This window comes from Dioscorea cayenensis, chromosome 15 (assembly GCF_009730915.1).
Source record: "Dioscorea cayenensis subsp. rotundata cultivar TDr96_F1 chromosome 15, TDr96_F1_v2_PseudoChromosome.rev07_lg8_w22 25.fasta, whole genome shotgun sequence".
Classification (NCBI taxonomy): Eukaryota; Viridiplantae; Streptophyta; class Magnoliopsida; order Dioscoreales; family Dioscoreaceae; genus Dioscorea; species Dioscorea cayenensis.
The window spans coordinates 23,291,466-23,309,223 of NC_052485.1; the positions used below are offsets into that span (position 1 = coordinate 23,291,466).

The 17,758-nt window shown below is 35.4% G+C and overlaps 3 protein-coding genes across 4 annotated transcripts; 1 reads left to right on the top strand and 2 right to left on the bottom strand.

The window, feature by feature from the left end:
* The first annotated feature begins 545 nt into the window (after positions 1-545).
* On the top strand, positions 546-10,438 carry LOC120278225. 2 transcript variants are annotated; one of them, XR_005541573.1, is made up of 6 exons: positions 546-740; positions 834-1,615; positions 6,075-6,206; positions 9,175-9,520; positions 9,603-10,160; positions 10,246-10,438. XR_005541573.1 is itself a non-coding variant. In XM_039285169.1 (5 exons), exons 2-4 carry the CDS (start codon positions 1,572-1,574, stop codon positions 9,912-9,914), a joined length of 702 nt encoding a protein of 233 aa, XP_039141103.1. In that variant the 5' UTR covers positions 548-740; positions 834-1,571; the 3' UTR covers positions 9,915-10,160; positions 10,246-10,438. The 2 variants fall into 2 exon arrangements, 1 of the variants encoding a protein (XP_039141103.1); XM_039285169.1 differs by lacking the exon at positions 6,075-6,206 and having other exon boundaries at positions 548-740.
* Positions 10,439-13,788: 3,350 nt separating this feature from the next.
* Positions 13,789-14,940, bottom strand: LOC120277839 (major pollen allergen Ole e 10-like). The gene is made up of 3 exons (XM_039284674.1): positions 14,323-14,940; positions 13,959-14,207; positions 13,789-13,868 (listed from the first exon to the last, which is right to left on the bottom strand). Exons 1-3 carry the CDS (start codon positions 14,396-14,398, stop codon positions 13,789-13,791), a joined length of 405 nt encoding a protein of 134 aa, XP_039140608.1. The 5' UTR covers positions 14,399-14,940.
* Positions 14,941-16,411: 1,471 nt separating this feature from the next.
* LOC120276960 (major pollen allergen Ole e 10-like) lies at positions 16,412-17,076 on the bottom strand. Its single transcript, XM_039283704.1, has 3 exons — positions 16,888-17,076; positions 16,525-16,773; positions 16,412-16,437 (listed from the first exon to the last, which is right to left on the bottom strand). The coding sequence occupies exons 1-3, from the start codon at positions 16,955-16,957 to the stop codon at positions 16,412-16,414; spliced, it is 345 nt and encodes a 114-aa protein (XP_039139638.1). The 5' UTR covers positions 16,958-17,076.
* Positions 17,077-17,758: the final 682 nt, after the last annotated feature.

Consider the following 17,758-nt stretch of genomic DNA (forward strand, 5'->3'; position numbering starts at 1 on the left):
ATGATAAAATAAAACAACTAGTAAATCAAATAAGCCTCTACAGAGATGTATTACAAATAAAAGAATTGTATAAAAAAATATTCACCCAATTATCTGGGTGGGAATAAAAAAAATTCTACTGAAATTTTCTCACGTGAATATTTATTTATTTCATTTTAAGTACAAATGACTTAATTATATTTTTTGAAATTTAAATATCTAATTAAAAATATTTTTTACAAATACTATAGAGATAAAAATTGAAACTATTTAATAATTATTTGTTTTATATAAAAACAATTAAAAAAATATTATTTAATTAAGATATTAGATAGTACAAAAAATAATTTTACTTAAAATCTCACCTTTTTTTTTTTTCATCAATTAAAATATATATATATATATATATATATATATATATAATTTTTTTTTATTTTTTCCCATTTCCAATCCCCTATCCCTATCCCTATCCTCATTTTACAATGCTTACATTTAGAATTCATCTCTCCTCTAATTTTTTTTATTTTTTCCTATTTCCAATCCCCTGTCCCTATCCTCATTTTACAATGCTTACATTTAGAATTCATCACTTCTCTAGTTCTGGAACAAGGGAATACACGGGTTCAGCCTATTATATTCTCATCCCTATACCTTGATATTGACACGCACGCGACCACGTGAGGTCCACCGCCGGAGCAGCTTGTCATCGTGCCGTGCTTTGCCATGGTGGTGTAATCACTCCTCTCTCCTCCGATCTCAAGGTAAGCCACATAACTTCAAAAGTTTCAAAATTTAGAACGAAGACGATGGATTTATGGATTGATACGATGAGGAGAGTTGGGGTTGTTTTGCAGCCGGATAGCCCGGATGAGATGGAGAGGATCGAGGCGGCAAGACAGGAGGAGGCAGAGTGATTTACTGGGACGGTGCGAGAGTGCCGGGCGTGATGCCGATGTCCAGATCCATAGGAGAGCATTCAACACAAGAACAACAACGAGATCCAAAACTAAACCTTTTTTTTTTTCTATTAAAAAAAAATTTTTGTGCGTGTATATATATATATTTATATATTTTGTTGGAATTTCTATGAGGAGAAAATTAGAAATCTAAGAAAACATGTTCTAAGAAAGCTTGAGTTTTGATGCTGCTCTTCTGTCAAGTGTTGCCACTCCACTTAAACCTGCATTCATTTTTTTTTTTTTTACTTTGAGTCATGAGATGCCATTGAATTAATTCAGTTATATATGTCATGCATATCTACATAAAGTTTGAGAATAGTAAATGAAAGAGTCTTATATCAAGTGATGATATACACATGAGTAATTAGTTTATCTATGTAACAATGTAATGTACAAACTGTTTAATTTCTTAAATAATCAATTAAATTACTGAAATTTTTGTACCCGGCTCAGATATCAAATGAGCTTAATTAGTTTTCTCATCTGAATTGTAAATGGAGCAAAGGAATCATAAGTGTTTAGGAAGATTCAGGTATGTTTTTAGTTTAATAAGTCTTCAACTGCCAATTTAATATTCATGGAGAGTTTCAACCATTAGTTTCTGATTACTTTTGCATTTTCTGCAGTTCATAAATGAGCCACATTTCTGCCAGGGGATGTTTAACTTTGAATGCAAGGTTAGTACTTCTCTTGTAGCTCTAATTCTATTTGGATAATTCCCATGAGCATCAGGGTTAGTGACTTTGATTACAAGTTAATTAGCTTCTCATAATTAACCTGGAAAGTTTGTAAATGAGTCTGTATGATTTGATTTTAGTGGTTTTAAATATTAGATGTTGTGTATGGCATATTAATTTTTCTTATAAATACTGTTAGAGAGCTAGAGTTCCTAATTAATATATATAAACATTTATTGATTTTGTTCTGGATATATATATATTTTAATTTGCAGGATATAGTGCTTAATTAGTTAGTACGTTTATGCTCTACTCTCTTATTAGATACTCTAAGATTTGCTTTTCTCAGCATGCTTTTATGCTCTGCAGTTTGCCATAAGAAAGTCAAAGCAAAAGGGTTTGATTTTGTAATTTCTGTTGCTGTTAATGATCTTAATGTTGTGAACTGTTATGAGAAAAACCCAAAATGGGGAGGAGATAATGCGCCAAATGAAGGGCTGCATTTCGAGACCAGGATCCTGCAATGCTGACAATTTACCAATCCGGACTCAGCCAATTGACCAATCATGACTCACAACCTTTGATTTTACCTGATGAGCGGTTGTTTGAGATTCTGTGTTGAATCTTCAATTTCATTTAAGATTGTTAATGAATTATTATTGATAGACTCTAATAAACTTTCAGATAACAAAGGATTCATGGCAAATTGATCAGTTGATAACCATGGATGTATCATCTAGACAAGCAATTTATTGGTAAGGATCTAATTAACTTTCAGATAACAAAGGATTCATGGCAAATTGATCAGTTGATAACCCTGGATGTATCATGTAGATAAGAAATTTATTGGTAAGAATCTAATTGACTTTTAGATAACAACGGATTCATGGCAAATTCAGCAAACAATGGATTGTATCATCTAGACAAAAAATTTATTGACAAGAATCTAATTAACTTGCAGATAACAAAGGATTCATGTGGCAAATTCAGCAAATAACCTTGGATTGTATCATCTAGACAAGAAATTTATTGACAAGAAATTAGCTAGAATATCATATTTAATCTCTCAAATGAATTGTTTACCAAGAATTGATTGCATAGACACAGAATTGTGAAGTAGAAAGACATCAAAGGTTTGGGAGCCTGTAAGTCCCAGATATGGGCAACAATGAACCACTCTTGTAGATACTTAGTAGCTTGTCATATTTGGCACAACTAGCTTTTTTCTCTTCACCTCTTCAGTATGAAGAAGTGACCACCATAGCACCATCAAACAGATGCACCCTAGAGAAACCACAATCAATATATGAGACTTGTCAGTATGGCAAGAAAAAAGACGAATAAACTATAGTTTAAACAAAAAAGATTTTAGAGAAAAATTTGTCCAAAAATAAATGTAATATTCATGAGAAATAAACTAAATATTAGTACTGTGATAAAATTAAATCAAAAATAGGGAAGAAAACAGTAAATGAACCTGCATTAATTTCTTTGTTGTCTCCGATAAACAAAACAATAGTAGCAGATGCATGCGATCACCCTGAAGACCCTGTCAAACAGCAACTCGAGAAGCTTTCCTTTCCGCTGAGCTTTAATAATAGATTTTAATTCTTTGAATATCTCAGCTCCAAGTTCGATAAAAGTTTGCCAATCCCACTTAAAAAGCCTAATATGATAGACTATGAAACAGCATACAAACATTGTGTAAACTAGTATTTTTCTTTCGGTCGAGCCAATAAGCGCTTCTTGCGGCATTGCTCGAACTATTTCATCAAGAACCGGTGGACTATGAAGGGCTTGAGTTGTGTTTCCATGACCGTCACCTTCAAAATCAATATCAGTCACTGGTGGAAGAGCATGTACGAGCTCCTGCGGCATTGCTTGAACTATTTCATCAAGAACCGGCGGACTATGAAGAGCTTGAGTTGTGTTTCCATGACCGTCACCTTCAAGATCAATATCAGCCACTGGTGGAAGAGTATGTACGAGCTCCTGCGGTATTGCTTGAACTATTTCATCAAGAACCGGCGGACTATGAAGAGCTTGAGTTGTGTTTCCATGACCGTCACCTTCAAGATCAATATCAGCCACTGGTGGAAGAGTATGTACGAGCTCCTGCAGCATTGCTTGAACTATTTCATCAAGAACCGGCGGACTACGAAGAGCTTGAGTTGTGTTTCCATGACCGTCACCTTCAAGATCAATATCAGCCACTGGTGGAAGAGTATGTACGAGCTCCTGCGGCATTGCTTGAACTATTTCATCAAGAACCGGCGGACTATGAAGGGCTTGAGTTGTGTTTCCATGACCGTCACCTTCAAGATCAATATCAGTCACTGGTGGAAGAGCATGTACGAGCTCCTGCGGTATTGCTTGAACTATTTCATCAAGAACCGGCGGACTATGAAGAGCTTGAGTTGTGTTTCCATGACCGTCACCTTCAAGATCAATATCAGCCACTGGTGGAAGAGTATGTACGAGCTCCTGCGGCATTGCTTGAACTATTTCATCAAGAACCGGCGGACTATGAAGGGCTTGAGTTGTGTTTCCATGACTGTCACCTTCAAGATCAATATCAGCCACTGGTGGAAGAGTATGTACGAGCTCTTCCTCTAGTGCCTGTGCCGGGTCCATTCGTGAACGGCCAAGAAGAGCGTGCTTCTCGATTTCCACCTGAAGAACTAATCTTTGGTTTTGGCTTTAGTATGGGGTTGGGGTTTGCCGTTTTGGGAACCTCATTCCTTTTATATATATATATATATATATATATATATGGAAAAACATCATCTAAGTAAGTCCCTAGATTTGAAATCTAGGGACGTTTTAAATCTAAGCCGTTGGATCATCATCCGATGGTTGATTGATTATATAAACACTGTATACCTTTTTACTGTTTATGATCACTGTATAACACTGTAGAACGCGGTTTTTACTGTTCATAATGATAAGAGCCGTCAGATTTTCATCCGATGGCTACTATGAATATCTCTAAATTTGAAATCTAGGGACGTCTCTAGATGATGGGTTATATATATATATATATATATATATATATATAGAGAGAGAGAGAGAGAGAGAGAGAGAGAGAGAGAGAGATAAGGTAATTGGATGGCAACTGTTTTGCACCCGATTCTTCGGTCGTTTAATGTTTTGTTAGATACTGACCTATGAATAATATAGTTTTCATAGAAGTAATAATGATATGATTTGGATAAGTGTAGTTAAATTTATGGTGAGTTAATGCATAGAGGTCTTGAACATTTAGGTATTACTTGACTTTGCATTCGTACCTAGCTACTTGAAGCAGCTAAACTCATTATAGGCATTTTGAAAAATTGAAAAAAGAATATGAGGAGATGCCTGGTATGCATTCATGTGTGTACGTGAATTAGTGTGATTTATGTACGCAAGTCTGCTATGTTTGTGGAGTAATGCTGTTTATCCTGAAATAGTATTTCAAAGTAATATTCTGAATACATACAATTCGGAACATTATTTGAAACATTATTTGAGGATGAATAATATTATTCATATTCGTTGAGGATATGTGCGTAATTAAATATATGTACAGGAGATTAATGGGATTGGTTTTTAATGTTTATCTTTATCATGTGAAAACCCTAGATTAATTTAAGACTTACTTGCAGCAAACCAAACAGAAGAAGAGAACAGTGTAAAACAAATGATGAGACAAATTAATCAATATCACATGAACTATAAGTTATCATGAATATCTTTGGTTTTGCTTTGAGAGCTACACACACATATATATATATATATATATTGTGAAAATGAAAGTTAAACATGAACTAGATTATGACTGTAGTAGATTCTTTGATGTTATAAACAAACCTCAGTGTAGATTATTCGATTCTTTGTTAATTAGGCCCCCATCAACTCAATGAACATCTAAAACACATTGAGAATGGAGGGACTCACAAACAAATCAACAACTGTGAAGATGATAACATCAAACAAAGCGCGAAAAGATGCAATGAGGATCAAACTTCTGCTGAGTCATGCATGAATCTGTCATCACTTGAAAATGTATACGTATTACGGCATGCACGTCCGTACGTCTTGCAGTCCTTCTCCATTGTCTTGATACTCTTTCACGTCAGATGTATCATACTATATATATTTCTGATTGGACTAATATGCAATTAGATACGTACTAACTATGCATGTGGCATTGATCTGGACGTACAACTCCAACTGTCATAAGAAAGAGTGCTTTAAGGGGGTGTTTGGTTTGGAGGAGTGGAATGGGAATGACTCCTTACATTGGGTAAGGCTTTGTTTGGATGTGGAGTAATGGGAGTGGGAGAGTATTGAGGAAGGAGTGAAGGGGTTATGATGGGGTATTCACAATGACCTAAAAAATGGGGGGTTTCTTCATTACTGACATGCAAAATGACCATAGTGCCCTTGAACAAATATTTCTCTCCTTTCTCTCTAGATCATTCAAGTGGTTGTGGAGCTGGAGAGAGATCACGATCGACGGGGCGGTTGTGGAGAAAAATCGCAATCATCGAGGCTGTTGAGTGAACGGTGAGCAGCAAACGACCGACGACTATTTAACGAAATACTGGTTGGTTTTTCTCTAAAGATCTGGATTCTTTCTTTTGCTTTGAATGGATGTCGGCTTTTTTTCTATGTTTTGATCCAATAGATCTGCTTTTTTTGATTGTTTTTGGTCCGATCTTTAACCTTGTTGTTTGAGTTGTTTTTTTGTTTTTGTTTTTTTAATGTTGATCATCTGATCCGGATCTTGGGACAAAATTTGGTTTTGTGTTGGCGTGCAAACTTTGATGTATTGGATCTTTTTATGGTTTTCCGATTGTGAGCCATTTGTGGAGATAACAAAGATCTTCAACTTTTTCTCGATGAAGGATTTCTTTTATTTTTTTTCTTTTTTTTCTCTTATGTCTTGGATAAAGGTTTTTTTGAAAAATGATGCAAGTAATCATTTAGCATCTTTTTGTTGGTCTGATTACTCTACGAATTATTCAATTTAAAAATGCTCAAATTTTTCCCGTATTAATCCTAACACTCACTCTATGTTTATCTTAAGCAGTATTAATCCTATTACTCACTCTGTATTAATCCCAAAAAAATACAAATAAAGCATAGCAATATCCACTTTTTCCATTTGTTGTTCACAAGAATGTTTGTTGAATGCATCTCTTGGATTGGCTGATAAATTTTCAAACTTAAAAACTTTTAGATTGTACCACTTCAATAACCATGCCTATTGCATTCAATAAACTGATGTTTTGGTCTACATTACAATGCTTGGTTTTTTAGTGAAAGAGAAATGATAAGCAACCATGTTCTTGAAGACCATCAATTGTGATAATGTTAACTATTATTATTAATTTTATTTCAAGTTACTGGGAATGATTTATGAGTTCAATTTATACAACTTTAGTGACATAGTCATACAATGCAAACAAATGTCATGCTATTGTATTTATTATGGTATGTCAATCTCTGTGGCTTTTGTGTTGGAACCACTCTAGCATGATTTTATTTTTAGTTTTTAGTTTTTTTTTTTTTTAATAAATGCTCTGTTTATTGGGAATAAAGTAAGGCAACAGGACAAGGATCATCTACCAATTTGAGTTTAAGAGATCCACCAAATCATTCTCTATTAATGACTAAGCAAACATCATCCTCTGTTTATATATATTACAAGTTTTAAATATAATAATTATATATATTCCCACATGAATTATTTTTTTGTTGTGCTTCTATATATTGATTATGCAATAGTCTTAAGTTACTTCAATATTAATGTTTTCTCTACATGTTTTTTTTTTTTTTATAAATAATTTTAGATTTTCTTTCAAGTTATTTTTATTTTTTTAGTTAAGACGTGGAGAACTAATATATGTGTTATTGTTAACTTTTAGATTTTGACAACATGACCAAGCTTAAACAACTTCGGCTATATTGCGTTATGATCATATGTTATATGTACGTAATGACACTCATGATCACTACATGTTTGGCAAAACGACGTAATGAAAGACAAAGAATGATTCAACATGAGTTTTCATCGACATCTATTAGACGCCGCAAGCAACATGAGTACCTGCACCGTATAGTTTTTGAAAATGATGTTAAGTGCATTGACAAACTACGCATGAATCGACATTGTTTTCATAATTTGTGTCAATTATTAATTACAACTGGTGGGTTACGAGGCACGATAAACATTGCCGTCCACGAAATGGTCGCAATGTTTCTAAATATTCTTGCTCACCATGTTAAGAATAGAGTAATTAAATTTGATTTTCTTCGATCGGGCGAGACAGTTAGTCGGCATTTCCATGCTGTGTTGAAGTCAGTCATTCTCTGTCATTCTGTTCTTTTGAAGAAACCAGAACCTGTACCAGAGAATTCAACTGATTTTAGATGGAAGTGGTTTAAGGTAATAAACTAAGTCTTGTACTACTCATTGATATTCGGTAACTAATAATTTATTTTTTTACTTAATGAAGAATTGCCTTGGTGCATTAGATGGGACACATATACGTGTAAATGTACCCAAAGTTGATCGTCCAAGATATAGATCAAGAAAATCTGAAATAACTACTAATGTCCTCGCTGTTTGCAGCCAAGACATGCAATTTATATATGTTTTGTCTGGTTGGGAAGGATCAGCTCATGATGGCCGGGTCCTTAGAGATGCTGTAACCAAGCCTAATGGATTAAGGGTTCCAGATGGTAAATAAAAGAATTATTTTTTCAATTGGCTCTCAAATCCTACAAATAAATTGGTCAAAAACCTTTTACTAATAAATTTTCTCGATTTCCTAGGTTTTTACTACTTAGTGGATGTCGGGTACGCAAACAGCCCTGGTTTTCTTGCACCTTTTCGAGGACAACGCTACCACTTAAGTTCTTGGTCCAATGGCCATCAACCCCTTACACCTCAAGAATTTTTCAACATGAAACACGCTAGTGCAAGAAATGTGATCGAGAGGATTTGGTCTTCTAAAGAGCCGTTGGAAAATTTTATCAAGCCCAAGTTTTTATAACATCGCCACCCAACGACGCATCATTAATGCTTGTTGTCTACTCCATAACTTTATTAGACAAGAGATGGCAGAAGACCTGCCGAAGATGAGGTTGACAATCTAACCCTAGATGAAAATGTAGAAGATGATATAGAAAATATTACGGCCATTGAACCAACGGACGCGTGGACACAATTTAGGCATAACATGGCCGTTGACATGTTTAACACTTGGCATTCAACTTGATGGTGAAACGAAAATGAGGATCATTTTATATTTAATGAGTCCATGTGAACTCAAATATATATGTTACTTATGTTTTATGACTTGTATGTTTTTTTTTTTCATTGTTAATGTATTTGGTGTGAATATCATTTTGTGGTCTCATTGTTGATGTCTTTGGTGTGATCTTGTCAGGTGAAATAGAAATTTTGTGTAATGTTGTCTACATGACATGCTATCTTGTTAACATTTACCACAATCAATTTATTGTTTAATATTGACCATTGCATGTATTTTTTTTTCTTTATATAGAATGGAGTCAGATTCACAACCAAGGGGTCGGGGACAAAACAAGCATTATTGGACTGTGGAAGAAGACAAAGCCCTTATTGATGCGTTAGTTGAGTTATCTACAAATACATTATGGCGGGCGGAGAATGGGTTTAGAAATGGTTACCTTAACCAATTGGAAAAAATGGTTAAAGAAAAGATTCCAACGAGCACCTTGAAAGCATTTCCCAACATCGAGTCTCGGGTAAAATTGTTTAGAAGCAAGACTACTGCAATTGCCGATATTTTACAAATAAGTGGCTTCAACTGGAACTATGAGCGATGCACTATTGAATGTGAAAAAAGTGCATATGATGAGTATGTTAAGGTACACATAATTTGGATTGGTGATTATAACATGAACTATACATTTGACACTATATTATTAACTTATTTCTAATGTAATGTAGAATCATAAGGAAGCAAGTGGTATGTATGGCAAGGCTTTTCCTTTCTTTAATGACTTGGTTGCAGTCTTCGCAAGAGATAGAGCTCAAGGAAGTGCAAGAGGGGATATTGGGGATGATGCAGAGCAGTATTCACATGAGAACATCACTTTGGATGATGACACATGCTTCTTTGAAATGGCGAGTAATGATTTTGACATGGCTACAGAGGAACCTAATCCGGCCCCATCGCCTATAGGATCAGAGACAAGCACCTCAAGAGGACGTCAAAAAAGAAAATCTCCCGTGGATCCATCAATGGATAAAATATCTTAAAATTTTCAAAATTTCGTGGAAATTCTTGGTCCAGGGTTTAAGACACTAGTTGAAGCCACAGCACGTGAGGTGCAACGTGATGAAGCTCGTGAGGTGACCCTTCAAGCTCGTGAAGTGGCCCTTCAAGCTCGTGAGAAGGCTCATGAAACTGTTCTTGCTGAAATTCACCAAAGAAAAAATTTACTGCCTCAAGTAATTTTTGAAATTGAAGGTCTTTCTGATGATGAGGCGATGTTCATCCTACAGGTACTTTTGTAGCTCGCTAATCATTTCTTATTCAATTCCTTTTCGTTTGAAACGGTTTATGACAATGATGCTATGTTGCTTATAGGTTTTGCCTAATGATGATGATCAAATGAAAATTTTTTTTGGGTTGCCCGAGAACAAAAAGTTGCGTTTTTGTCGTGTGTTGTTATCAAGGTTGGGCTATACCCCACCTAGTATGTAATCTCTTTGGTTTTATGTAATTTGATCGGATGGTTATAAATATTTTGATGTTTGCATGTTGAATGAATGATGTTTGTTGTAATTTGATTGGATGATTAAGAATATTTAGATGTTTGTATGTTGAATGAATGTTGCATGATTTTGTTGTAATTTGATCGGATGGTTATAAATATTTTAATGTTTGTATGTTGAATGCATGTTGAATGATGATTGTTGTAATTTGATGTTTGTTATAATTAGAGAGGTTTTCATTAACCAATTTCTTTTTGGAAATATTTTTTAGGACATTAACCAAATTGTAATTAGTTATTTAAATCTATTAATTATTTATTTATCATAATATTAACAACAAATTTGTACATTAATCAATATGAATGGCTAAAAAAATAATTATTATGGTTCACAATATGTTTATTTAAAAATATATTTAAATTGGTAATTATCTATTTATTATAATTAATTACTCGCTAATTACTGATATTAACAAAAAATTTGGAAATTTTGTGACATATTAAAATTAAATATTTATTTACGATAATTAATTTACATAAATACTTAAATATTTATTTAAAATATAATTTTTTTAATTCATTTGTATAAAGGGCATAAAAGTCATTTTATCACACTTTTTTCTTTTCACTTTTCCCATTCCCAATAAACTACCTCTCCAATCCTTTCAACCAAACAAAGTTTTTATTCCCATTCCTTTTCCAATCCTCCTCATTTTCATTACCTTTCCACTCCATTCCATTACATTCCTTGCAACCAAACGCCCCCTAAGAAGATTGGCTAATTGAATTTTTTTACGTTTTTCAAGTGCATGCATGCAAAACGGTGAGTTTTTCACAGTTTTGCCGCTTAATAACGTTTTTTTTTTAAATTACTTATTTATGTAATTAAATTTTAAATATGTAATATTTACTGTTTGCCTCCTTGGTATTTAAAACATTAAATTATGTATATATATACATATAATTATGTAAATTCTTATTTTTATTACTTTCACAAAAATATTTAAGAGAATGGACAATTGGTAATATTAAGTTGAGTAATTTTTTTTTATAAATAGTTAATATTTAATTATGAGATAAAATGGAAAATATTAAAGATACTAATACATCAATTATTTGGGTATGGTTGGGGTCATAAATTTCACTCTCCCTGGATGAGGGTATATTGTATAATTAAAAACTCTGTGAACGCCCTTGATTTATATTTGGCCCAAATAAGTAAAAAAAAAGAATTGTTTCACAAGAGCTAAAAATTCTTTTAATTTCGTGGGAAAAAATATTAAAAATAAATATTTAGGAAATATATAATTTCATAATTACAAAAAAACGTTTAATGAAAAACGTTTAATTTACTCCAATTTTTCCCGAAGTACTTCTTAATAAAAACACTTTTTGCGAAGTCAATAAAAAACAAGGCCTTAGAAGCCTTGCAAAGCCTCAAAAGGTCCCACATATATATATATATATATATATATATATATATAGAGAGAGAGAGAGAGAGAGAGAGAGAGAGGACTTCTTCTGAGCATCAAATTGAAGCCATTAACCTTGCCCTGGAGCTTTGCATTGAGAATAATTGGACTCCTTCCAGACTCTTTTGTGACTGCCCTGGAGTCTTTCTGATGACCAAATCTTTTCACAAATCGGTTGCTTGGCGCCTCGTGCCAACCTTCAAGAAGATGCTACATCTTTTGAGCTACTACTTCCCCAGCATTTCTTTGGAAACCATCGACCGCGACTCAAATATTCTGGCGGATGCCCTGGCGAATTTCGGCCGCTCAAATCCTGAAATCTCTCTCTTTCTTCAGGGCCGTGATCGTCCCCGATGGCTGGATGACCTGTGCTCCCATCTAAAGCTCTGTTTCTAGTTTTTGCCTTTTTCTTTTTTCTTCTTTAGCTCTCTGCTCTCCTTTGCAAAAAAAAAAATCAATGGATCCTGTACCATTTGGTTCACACCGCAGCGTTGGTGGCAGCTCCAATCACCAAACACCCTAACATCTTCGGTGGCTTGTTGACCACTGGGATTTTAGCATTTTCCGGCACGTAGGTGTTCTTTAAAAAAAAAAAAAAGAGATTTTTTTTTAAAAAAAATAGTTGTGATTGTTGTTCAGAAACTGCTCGAATTGGTATGAAGAAAATGCTCTAACTTGGTGTTGTTCCTTGCAGGTGCTACGCTGTGGCATTTCTTGAGGACCGGAGGTACTCTACATTAGCACCATTTGGTGGTTTTGCATTCATTGGCGCCTGGGCAAGCCTACTGTTTTGACGTGTGAGCACAACTGTACTTATGTACTCTGTTTTATGCCCAATATGGTTGCTCGTTGTAAATGTTAATACTTTTGCCTTTCCTATATCACACATTTTACTAAATGCTGAACTATTTGTTGGTTTTTGGCATCTCCATTGACCTTTCATCTTTGTGTCATTTGATGAATGACTTTGTCTTTGTGTGTATTGTGTTCTTCAAATTCAATACTGAGGATAAATCTGTTGTTTTTTTACCAACGACCTTTGGGTTTATTGGTACACGGGTCGCCGATAGAGCTCTCACCGAGTGGTGAGAGTTCGATTCTCGGCTGAGGGCACATTTCTGGGAGTTGTGAATAATGGTTGTGTATGGGTGGTTCCAGCGCCCACGTGAGCGCGGCCCCATCCCCATTTATTCCACCGAGGCTTGTGCACGTCCCTGGGTCTTTAGTGGGTTCGCCCCGCTCCTCTTTCCCAAAAAAAAAAAATCTGTTGTTTTTTCATTAAAAATCATTGCTGTTTTGATTGTTCTAATATCATCGCAGTTCCTAATTTGTGGACATTGGCATTTAGCAGGGCATTACTGTGAGAAATTAGCAATTAGACAAGTGACTCACAGTGAACCTCGTATAATTGCCACATATTTGGCCTGACAGACCAACAGTTCCATCTGAATTGCTTTGAATATGACATGCTTAACGAAGCTTCATTTTTTGTTTGATCATGTGCTTTCAGTATTCAGTGCGATATAATAGATTTAAATTGTGCTTAGGAAAGGGGCAAAAGACAGACTCAAGAGTCAAGAGTATTTATATGTATAATTTTGACACGGGGAATCCCCACCTTATCAGCCTTCTCGTTGAACTAGGATAGGACATGGACAGAGTTAATGTGGTTTTCATTACTCCTATGAAACAATACCTCAGAAGTTGTTTTGTTAGCTCAGGGAAATGCCTCAAACAGTCATGATTGGCTATGCAAGAAAATCATTTTGTCAATTCACATGATTGGAATCTCAATATTAGTGATGATTGCACTGCGGTGCAGGGAGCATAGACAATCGGCACACATGCTGCTCTAAAGGAGAATAATCTTATTCCAGAATCCAAAAGTTTTAATGCTGCAAGGTTGTTACATTGGCTCTGCAAATAAACAGCCAAGCATAAGGTTTACTTCACAGTTTGTTCTTTTTCCTCCTGTTCCAGTTTTGCAGCTCCTGCTGTGCTTGAGAAATGGCAGTTGTCATGGCCTGCAATACAGGAAGAAGGGTAATTGTGGTTGTAGCTATAATTGAGATAGATTGAGAGAGAGAGAGAGAAAGAGAGAGATGCTTATGTACTTGGATCCGTTGAAGTTTCAATAGCAAGGCCATTGAAGTTGCAAGAATCGTCTTCATCTCTGTGGAGCTGCCAGTAGGAATTGAAGGCATAGGAAGCATGGTCTTTCACGGTATTAGGGATGTAGCAGGTCCCGGTTTCTTGAATGTCACTGCAGTTTGCAGCCCCGCCGTTCGGTGAGCACGCCCAGTCCAAAGCTTCTTGTAGAGGTCCATCCGTTGCGTTTGCTGATGCCACACACCATTTTCCATCTGCAAGAGTATACCAGTTGTGCTTTAAATATTTGTTCATGCATGCATGCTATTCTTCTGCTTTCATTCTTAAGCAGAGATGATGATGATGATGATGATGATGATGATGTCTTACCTGCCAAAGTAGTCGAATGGAGCTGGAGCACGAGCAATGCCATGACCATTACTCCGATGATGGTGCTGCACCCCATTCTGTTGAGTTCTTCCCGTCCTTGACCTGGTGATAGGCAGTCAATCACATTAAGAATAGAGTTAATGTTTGATGATTTGCTTGTCAAGCAAATTAATCCAAAGGTAATAATGGAACAAATTGACACTATGAAAGATGATGATACATATACATGCTTTGTAAGCAGAACAAAACATTCATAGGCATTTGCATCATGTACACAATTATGCAAAACTAGCTAACTGCACACTCTAGCATGGCCATGATATCTGAAGTTGAAAAGAATGAAAAATTGTGAAGTTAGGTCTCTTCTCTAACCAGATACTCGGACTCAGTGACGCTATTGATGGTGATGGCGTAGCCCAGAGGAAGGCTTCCTTTTTTATATAGAGAACCAGTCGCCTGTTTTTGTTAAGGCATTAAGTATTTGGATTTATGTTCATTGAATGTATGAATCTCTAAAGATGTCAAGAAGATTCAGAGGCAGCCAGGTCCGTGCCAATGAATGAACAGTATTACCGAATTGGAAAGGGTAAATCAGTTTCATTTTTAACCGAATCCTTTATTAATTTACCAGCAGGCACAATTGAATGAAATACAATTAATTAATGGGTGTTATCTCTTTGCTTAAACCAGGGACTGGCCTAATGCTTCACATTTCATTGTTGATAATCCAATCAGCTCTAAGGTATTATATATATATATATATATATACAACTGTATTTCTTATGCACTCTGTTTTATGGCATACATGGTTGCTCGTTGTAAATGTTAATAGTTTTGCATATCCTAAATCAAACACTTTACCAAATGCTGAACTATTTGTTGGTTTTGGGCACCCATTAACCTTCCTTCTTTGTGTCAGTTGTTGAATGACTTCAGCTTTGTGTCTATTGTGTTCTTCAATGCTGAGGATAAATCTGTTGTTTTTTCATTAAAAATCATTGCTGTTTTGATTGTTCTAATATCATCGCAGTTCCTAATTTGTAGACACTGGCATTTAGCAACGCATTACTGTGAGAAATTAGCAATTAGATTAGTCACTTACAGTGGAAGTATGAGCTCAACCTCGTATAATTGCCACATTTTTGGTCTGACAGGCCAACAGTTCCATCTGAATTGCTTTGGTGAATATGACATGCTCAACGAAGCTTCATTTTTTGTATGAGTGAAACCTAATTCGGTGACGGTAACATGTGGAATGGGTGGAGCAGATGGGTACCACGAAACTTCATGCATGCGTGGACATAGTTGGAGCTTTTATTTGTTTTTTTTTTTTTAATTTATATTGATGGTTTCTTTTCCATTAAAGTTTCTTTCAAATTCATCATTATTTTCATCTTGGATACTCACAGTAATTGGACATATTAAGGATATAGTGCAAATATTATAATCAAGAGGTAGCGTCTGTAGAAACAAGGACTAGCTTTAGAAGTTCAATAATCTCAAATCTTCTGGCAGATTGGAGAGGAAGTTGGTTGTACCTTATGGAACATCAGATTTATTTATTTTTTGTTTGATCATATGCTTTCAGTATTCAGTGCAATATAATGGATTTAAATTGTGCTTAGGTAAGGGCCAAAAGACAGACTCAAGAGTCAAGAGTATGTATATGTATAATTTTGACATGGGAATCCCTATCTATCAGCCTTCTCGTTGAACTAGGACAGGACATTGACAGAGTTAATGTGGTTTCTATAACTCCTATGAAACAAGACCTCAGAAGTTGTTTTGTTTGCAAAGGTAATGCCTCAAACAGTATGATTGGCTATGCAAGAAAATCATTTTGTCAATTCACATGATTGGAATCTCAATACTAGATGATGATTGCACTGCAGCGAAGGAAACATAGACAATCGGCACACATGCTGCTCTAAAGGAGAACAATCTTATTCCAGAATCCAACAGTTTTATTGCTGCAAGGTTGTTACATTGGCTCTGCAAGTAAACAGCCAAGCATAAGGTATACTGCATAGTTTAGTTTGTTCTTTTTTCTCCTGTTCCAGTTTTGCAACTCTTGCTGTAGTGAAGGATTTCATGAGAAATGGCAGTTGCCATGGCCTGCAGCACAGCAAGAAGGGTAATTGTGCTTGTAGCTATAGTTGACACAGATTGAGACTTGAGAGAGAGAGAGAGATGCTTATGTACTTGGATCCGTTGAAGTTTCATTAGCAAGGCCATTGAAGTTGCAAGAGCCGTCTTCACCTCTGTGGAGCTGCCAGTAGGAATTGAAGGCATAGGAAGCATGGTCCCTCACGGTATTAGGGAGGTAGCAGGGCCCGGTTTCTTGAATGGCATGGCAGTTTGTATCCCCGTCTTTCGGTGAGCACACCCAGTCCAAAGCTTCCTGTAGAGGTCCATCCGTTGCGTTCTCTGATGCCACACACCATTCCCCATCTGCAAGAGTATACCAGTTGTGCTTTAAATATTTCTTCATGCATGCATGCATGCATGCTATCCTTCTGGTCTCATTCTTAAGAGGAGATGATTATGATGATGATATTGTCTTACCTGCCAAAGTTGCGGAATGGAACACGCTCAATGCCATGACCATTACACCTATGATGGTGCTGCACGCCATTCTGTTGAGTTCTTCCTGTCCTTGACCAGTTGATTAGGCAGTCTATCACATTGAGAGTAGAGTTAATGTTTGATGATTTGCTTGTTAAGAAAATTAATCCAAAGGTAATAACAGAACAAATTGACCCTCTGAAAGAAGAAGAAGATGATGATGATGATGTATATATATATATATATATGCATGTTTTGCAAGTAGAACAAAACATTCATATGCATTTGCATCATGTACACAATCATGCAAAACTAGCGAACTGCACACTCTAGCATGGCCATGATATCTGAACTTGAAAAGAATGAAAAATTGTGAAGTTAGGTCTCTTCTCTTACTAGATACTCGGACTCACTGACACTACTGATGGTGATGGCGTAGCCCAGAGGAATGCTGCCTTCTTTTATATAGAGAACCAATCTCCTGTTTTTGTAAGGCATTAAGTATTTGGATTTATGTTCATTGAATGTATGAATCTCTAAAGATGCCAAGAAGATTCAGAGGCAGTCAGGTTCGTGCCAATGAATGAACAGTAGTATCACTGAATTGGAAAGGGTAAATCAGTTTCATTTTTAACCAAGTCCTTACTAAATGTGCCAGCAGGCACAATTGAATGAAATACAATTAATGGGAGTTATCTCTTTGTTTAAACCAGGGACTGGCCTAATCCTTCACATTTCATTGGTGATATCCCAATCAGAGATCTTATTCCTAAATTCAGATGCAATCGTATTGTATATATATATATATATATAATTTTGATTGGTTCATTAACATTTTATTTATTTATTTTTCTAACATTTCAGAATTAAG